At 39.8% G+C, this 7,828-nt stretch overlaps 1 protein-coding gene across 1 annotated transcript; it reads left to right on the forward strand.

Annotated features, from left to right (window-relative positions):
- Nucleotides 1-3,705: 3,705 nt before the first annotated feature.
- LOC117057641 (E3 ubiquitin-protein ligase TRIM39-like) lies at nt 3,706-6,246 on the forward strand (the record flags this gene model as incomplete). Its single annotated transcript, XM_033168481.1, has 2 exons — nt 3,706-3,835; nt 5,256-6,246. Coding segments are annotated over 2 exons (726 nt in total), but the record flags the coding sequence as incomplete, so codon positions are not given.
- Between the last annotated feature and the right edge of the window lie 1,582 nt (nt 6,247-7,828).

The raw sequence follows: 7,828 nt of genomic DNA on the forward strand, positions 1-7,828 counted from the left end.
AGGGTCTGTGATTCTAGACAGAGGGTGTTGTCTTCAAAGCTACACCAACTCCTCCCATAGCTTCAGGACAACTGCGTGGGGGTGGGAAGTAATTGTGTGAGATGTGGAAGTCTCCTAAAAAGCAAGCTTGATAAAAATCTCGGGGGGGGGGGACTGTGGAAGTTTAACTCAGGCCTTTCTCATCCCCCACCCCTTTCTGTTTTTCAGGCATTTATTCGTGTACTCGTGATTCTGTGAGATGGATAATGGGTACTTCAAATATATGATTGTGGTAGCATTTTCATCTAACACTCCTTGAGTGTTTTTGTCTGGCTGCAATGTATGCTTGAAGTGCAATAAAGGCTCTTGCTTGCCTGGGCAAAGAGATATGGGTGTTGGCATACTTAGGGGTGCCAACTTGAATAAAATATGGGGAGGCACAGGTAAGCCCTGACCCACATAATCAATCACATGGCATGCCACACACACACCATTTGAATGGCAATGCCCATCAACCAGGATGGGGGGTTTGCCCCTCTCAAATATTTTATTGGGGCCCCCAACCTCTAGGAGTTGGCTCCTGTGGGTGTAGTAGAAACCTCTGGTTTTTGTGTAGATGGGATGTAGTTTGCTGCACAAATGTAAGATTAAAATCTCTTGCTGTGCCTATTATCACCTCTGGCCCTGGCTACCAATGGCCAAGGATTCAGTTGTCAAGGATTGCAGCTCTTGGGTTCGAAAAGGTTCCCCAAACCTGATCTGTTAGGTAGAAAAACTGGAAATATATGCACACCATCCATTCTTGGTGTTGCCATATCTTGAAGAACAGATAAAAGGACAGCCCAAGCCACCCGAGCCCAAATACCCCAGACATTTCCTTTAAAATGTAAAAATCTGCCCAGACGGGCATGATGACCCCCCAAAAGAGGAGATGTCCTGGTTTTCCTGGACGTATGGGAACTCTGCCCTCTCTTTGAAAAAATTATGATATTGGGATGGAATTCCTCACATTAAAGGGCCTACTGAAGTGAGTAGTGAAATAGCAGGGCAAGTTAGTACACAATATTTATTCCATAAAATGGGATTGCTGGTTTCCCTCAAGCTGTATTTTAGAGGAAGCTGCAGCGATCTTCTCTGATGCTATATTGCACACAAATAGACCTAGTCAGCAGACTACTTGTGAGCAGAGTGATTTGTGTGACTTGTAATCGGGGCCTAGTGAAATTCACAATAGGAATCATCCTTGGTTTCATTTTCATGCTGTTTACAGTTTTAATCTGAAACTTTTCATTTGCAGGTATAATCTATTTTTCATTTTTTCCTGATTTAAAGTCAGAAAATGGTAAGTGTTGGAAAAGACTCTGAATTAAAAGCAGAGGCACTGTATGTACTTTTCTTTGTTTCTTTGTTTGTTACACAAGAAAATCTTTACTAAAAACTAATTTTTAAAAAGCTGAAAGATTTAAAACAATACATCCAATTTAAAAAAATTAATTCACTTATTCTAAGTTGGTACTGTAGTAAAATACTTCACCACTTAAACTTGAGCCCAACTTTCTGTTACAAAATATATCACAAACTTTTAGTTTTCTTGTGGTTATATTTATTGTATTATTACATTTACACTGGGAAGTGTTGTTGAGGGTATGTTCATTTCCTTGAATAAAAAGTTAGCTTCACTGACAATTGACCCTGCTTCTTCATGCTGTCCTGCATCTGTTCCCATATGTATGTTGGGGTTAAAAGTGAGTCCTGGGTCTGTAAAGGTTGATGATACCCCAGTTGAGAATAGTAAGTTCAGCTGATGTATGTTGCACATATATGGGTATTTGCTAATAAAATACCTGCTTAAAACTACAACACTGAATCTAGAACTTCATGTTGAAAACATCACATAGTACCAGGAATGAAATACATTGTGTGGCATTAATATATTATATTTGAGGGCTCTGCATCCTTCATGTCTCTCACAGAAGGCAGCTAAGAAAAGGGAGAGGGAGGAGTTTGAGTACAGCAAGAATGGAAGAACAGTGGGTGGCAGAACTTTGCGTAGAGGAAGCAGGGATGGAGGGACACTGACAGAAAAAAAATGTTATTCTTAACAACAGCAAAGGTCTAAGTAGAGCAAGCAGGGTGAAACAGTGAGAGGACGGTGGTGATTTTAAATAATGGCCGAGTAGGAATTTGAGCCACACACTGATTCTAGTTTTATTTTGAAATGTTTACTGCATGTAAAATCCATATATTTTTTTCCTTTGCAGGTGAATTAAAGAAAGAAATAGGTCAGTATTCTAACACCACCCAGCTTAAACTATAATAATAATAATAATAATAATAATAATAATAATAATAATAATAATAATAATAATAATAATAATATATTTATACCCCACCCATCTGGCTGGGTTTCCCCAGCCACTCTGGGCGGCTTCCAACAGAACATTAAAATGCAATAATCTATTAAACATTAAATGCCTCCCTAAACAGGGCTATCAGTTGATTCTATATTGGAACACTTCTTATCCTCTGAATCCATTGTGTCCAGTAGGTTTTTGTGCTAACAGAAAGCACTTCCTTTACACAATGAAGTTTTTCAGTGTTCCAAAATTTCTGATTTTGGAACGGGAGGTGAATAACTCTTCATTTTAAAGTGTCATCTTTATATTATATCTTTTTCTTTTTCAGAAAAACTGAAGGCAGAAAAAGGTAATTATTATGTAACATTTCACACTAGCAGGGAAAAAATGTGTGTTCTTGAAAAAAATAGTATATGACAGGTTATGAAACAGATTAAGGAAGAGAAGAGGATAGACAGGTAGCTATAGCAGAGCACAAACTTCCTTAGGGAGTGGTTCTTTATCAAAATCTACTAGGATGAGTAGGGTTAGGATCCAGTGGATCTCTGGCTGACCTGATAGGTTCCTGGCACAACTGGGCTATACTGGCATACCGGTAACTCCCCATTCCTGGCTCAGCTGGATATATGCTGTCAAGTAACATGAGCCAAATGTAATATATTAGGGTAAAGTGTGGATAGAATATGCATATTTGTGTGGAAATAACATATAAGATTGCTTGTGGAAATGTGTACATCAGGAAAAATTGCATTGATGTGTGTGTCAAGAGAAATGCATTAACAATGCTAATGGATTTTCATGAGGACTTTTTATTTTAAGCAAACTGATGGAGGAATGTCGAGAACTAAGCCTTAAGATTGGGAAAAGAAGAAACCAAAGTAGACAGATTAGCCAATCCCTGTCTGTTGCTATCTTTCCTTCTGGCAGCTGCCCCTAGGTGTTGATATTCAAATTATGATCATATCTTGGCAATTAGCTATTTTCCCTTACTGCCAGGAAATACAACATATTCCTTGTTGAAAACAAAATCATGCCTGGAACACAGGTCTGAATTGGATGTAATGTTATTCATGCTTTTGGGTCTTTTGTTAATAGATAGCAGGTAAGGGGGGAGACCAGTTTGGGAGCACAGTATAGGGATCCTTTCTCATGAAGAATTCTGGATACATGTGACTTCAGTGGAGGGGATTGAATTTGAGGACCCTTTCTATCAAATATTGCCTTGCTTTGTTCCCTTACGATACTGGTGTGGTGCCAGAATGAGAATGGATCCATTCATGTTTCCACAATTGCGGAAGCAGCATCTCATTAGAGAACTCCTAACTTGCTTTGCATTGCCATTGTGCAGAGAATTGAAATGGCTTGAATATTTGTGTGGACTTCTTGGGCCAGCATTCCCGATGGTTGTGTGACTAGAGCTGCCTGTATCATTATTGCACATGAAACTTCTTTGTCCATTCCTTTGTTCACAGAATTTGCAGGTGTCCAGTTCTACAGAGGTGAGAATAACACATGCTTGGAAATACTAATTAGCAAAATGATAAGCAATTAAAATCAAACTGGGGTTTGCAGTGGGAGCGGAGCAACCACTTCAATATATAATTAAAACCCCTGTTGTTTCAACAGGCTTATGTAGACAATCCCACAAAGCACACCCCACATCTCTCTCTCTCTCTCTCTCTCTCTCTCTCTCTACACACACACACACACACATATACATATACATATTTAATCCATCCTAGATTTTATTGAAACTTTTCATCATACAATACAGTAAAAAAAGGCTCTATGTAGCAAGCAGAGGGTGCTTGATACTCTGTTTCCTAGAAACTACTGATAAAACGGAATCCCAATGTCATAATTGTTTTTGTGCTGGTCTAGGTGAATCAAAGTGTCAGAATATGTGTTTTGTATATAGAACGTTTCAAGTTCAATCCTTATCATTCATCAAAAGGATTTTCAGACCCTTCTAGATTATTTTATTTTTGCCAAGATAATGGGATTGTCAGTTCCTCTACTTTTTGATTCAGCTCCAGATGCAGATTTTAATGGTATAAAAATGCTATGTGCATCAGGCCCTGCATCACTCAGACTGGCACAGTCAATGGTCAGGGATGAACGGAAGTGTCCAAAGAGATGCCTCTTCCAAGCTTTGCCTTGAATGAAACAAAGCTGCCTTTGGTCAAAGGCAGCTCCCTTGCCAAATCCCCTCAAACTAGATAGCAATAAAAGGAGAGAAACCCTTCACCTTTAGAGTGTTCACATTTGTCTGTCCTTCTACCCCCCCCCCTGACCTTTTCTCAGCTTTTCACATTCATGTTTAAGAGGGGTGCACCATTACTTGTTTACAGATTAGCATAATTTCTTTTAAAAATCAACACAAAGCCTGCTGCCCCAAATGCAAAGAATGTGCCAATCATCCTGAAAGAAAGAGGTCCACTATTGTATAATGTACAATAGATTACAGCCCATTGAACATGCTGGAACTTCGGTTGTCGAACACTTCAGAAGTTGAATGTTTTGGCTTTCAAACACCAACAACCCAGAAGTGAATGCTTCTGTTTTTGAATGCACCTCAGAAGTCAAATGGCTTCCAAGGCGCGTTTCTCAGTTTTTTCAGTGGATTTTGCCTACCAGCAATTGCGCCTCAGTTGTTGAATATTTTGGACGTCAAACGGTCTTCCGGAACAGATTACAATTGGGGGTGGGCATGGGTTTGATACTCTTTGAAGCACACTTAATTTACTTCTTTTATTTAGAAATTCAGAGTGCCCATCACTATATATATAGACAGATGCCATTTGTCGTTATCTATTTTCAGGCCTGAGTGTGATCTACAAGGGGATGCCATTGTCCTTAAAGAGTAACACATTGCTCAAGTCTGTGCCTTTGTGTTAAGTCCTTTTCTCTTCTTTGCAGCTAATGTGGTCTTGGACCCCAAGACAGCTCACCCAAGACTGAACGTTTCAGATGGAAAATGTTTTTGGGACACAGGAAACATATCTAAGGTTCCTAATTGTGAGGAGAGGTTCGACTCCCATACATTTGTTCTGGCAACCGAATGTTTTTCCAAAGGAAGACATTACTGGGAAGTGGAAGTTGGCCAGAAAAGAAAGTGGGATTTAGGGGTTGCCTCTGAATTTGCTCATAGAAAAGGGGAGATCACGCTGTCACCTCAGAATGGCTACTGGGTTATAGGACTCGAAGGTAGAAAAAATTATTGGGCTCGGACAGAAAATTGGACCTATCTTAAAGTGAGTGGGAAGCCAACGAAAATAGGGATATTCCTAAACATGCCAGCTGGAAGCCTATGTTTTTATGATGTCCACAATAAAAGGAAGTTATACACATTTTCTATTTGTTGTTCTGGGAAGCTGTATCCCTTCTTCTCTACAGGCTCTGTAGCTGAAGAGCTAGACAGACAGCCACTGAAGATTTCCCCATGGTTTAAAGAAGATGACATTGTTGAGGAAGATGGGAAGAAAGCAAGCATCTCAGAGATGGCCCAGGATTAGTGTAAATCTTTCTTTTAATGAAAACAGCAGGAGAGAAGTAGAAGTGGTTTAAAAAACCTAGACTAAAAGCATCCTTGTTTAAAGGTTTATATTATCACAACTATGGGGGGGGGTCTAACCAAAAGGATGCAACTTTTTAAACATAAAATTTAGAAATTTTTGGTGGGAAAATTCATTATGTAATTACAGAAACAGAATGGATTTTCTGTATTGTTCCTGCTTGTTGTTTATACTGTTGTATACTTTTCTTGTGACCAATGTAAACATATGTGACCTCTTTACATAATAGTTTGTGTTGTAGCAAGTAGAACATAATTGAACTTAGCATTCAACTATTTGTGTATTAACTGGCTTGAACTTCCCTACAAAAAGAATAAAGGAGTATGCAAAAGCTAGTTTTTTTTGTCGCACACAGATTTATTAAGGGTTTTCTTGTTTTACAAAGGTATATGCAATGTCTCTCTCGTATTTTTCCATGTAACATTTTTACACATCAGTTTCGTTTGTTGAGACATTAGGAAGAAAAGGGGGAGAGTGGTGAGGGGAAAGGAGATGGGTGGGGTAGGGTGGCGATGTTTCTATGTCACTTAATATATGTAGGGTTTGGTGTCAGCATCATTTGTGCAGGTTTTCTGCTCTTCGCCTGTGCTCCTTTGGTGGTAAGAGAGGTCGTAGTTGGCATAGGGTGTGATTGTTCATCAGTGGTTGGCTGTGGTGGTCCTTGGTTTCCTGTGTGAGTGGGGTGGGTGAGTGTTTTTGATCAGGCCAGCCATATTGATTTGTATGCTGTCGGTAGATTTTTGTCATTGTCTTTTAGGGCTGCGTGTGTGATGAAGGGGAACCATACTGCGGTGAAGTCATCTTTTTCTGTTTGTCCCCGTGTCTGTTTCAGCTTACTGGTTAGTTTTTCTAGTAGGGCTGTTTCCCATACTGCTTGGTACCATTGGTCCATGCTTACTCCTGACAGGTCTCTCCAGTGTCTGGTTATGATGTTTTGGCTGCTGAGAGTAAGTGGGTTGTGAGTTCTTTGTGATGCAAATGGGCATTGTTGTCTTGGAAGATGTTTAGTAAGACCAATTCTGGGGTGATTTCTAGCACTTGTTTGGTTATCTTACCTATTTCTCGTGTGATTGTTGTCCAGAATCATTGGATTTGGGGGCACTCCCATCACATGTGGAGGTAAGTGCCTGTGGAGGTGCACCCTCTCCAGCAGTTAGGTGAGGTTCCTGGGCGTATTAGCGCTAATTTTCTTGGTGTTAGGTACCACCTGAGGGTTAGTTTCAGGGTGAGTTCTTTTCATTGATATGGATTTAAAGGGGGGTTTAGACCACATTCTAGTCCATTGGGTGGGGTTGATTTTGTATCCTATGTCATCCTCCCATTGTTTTTTGATTGCGTCTAGGGGGTTTGTGGGATTTTTGAGTAGTAATTTGTATATTGCGGATACCATCCCTCTGCCATGTCCTTTTGTCGTTAGGATAAGGTTTTCGAAGGCTGTCAGGGGTCTAGTTGCTTCTGATTTTACTGCTGGGTTGTTTAAGACAGTGTTTTTCAACCACTGTTCCGTGGCACACTAGTGTGCCGCGAGATGTTGCCTGGTGTGCCGTGGGAAAAATTTGTTTATTTGATTCCTATTCAAGAGAATTACTTTATATATAGTCAATATAGGCACAGAGTTAAATTTTTTAACATTTTCTAATGGTGGTGTGCCTCGTGATTTTTTTCATGAAACAAGTGTGCCTTTGCCCAAAAAAGGTTGAAAAACACTGGTTTAAGAGAGCATGTAATTGATGTTGTGCTAACCAGGGCATTTGGGTGTCTTCTAGTTTGTCTTATATTTCCTGTGTTGACAAAGGTTTGTTGTTTTTATAAAAGCCTGTTAGGCGATATAGGCCTTTGGTTAGCCAGGTTTTTATTTGGAGGTTTTGTGCTGCTTAGTGGAATAATGGGTGGTAGGCCAGGGGAATTAGTGGGGGA

This window comes from Lacerta agilis, chromosome 14 (genome assembly GCF_009819535.1).
Source record: "Lacerta agilis isolate rLacAgi1 chromosome 14, rLacAgi1.pri, whole genome shotgun sequence".
Classification (NCBI taxonomy): Eukaryota; Metazoa; Chordata; class Lepidosauria; order Squamata; family Lacertidae; genus Lacerta; species Lacerta agilis.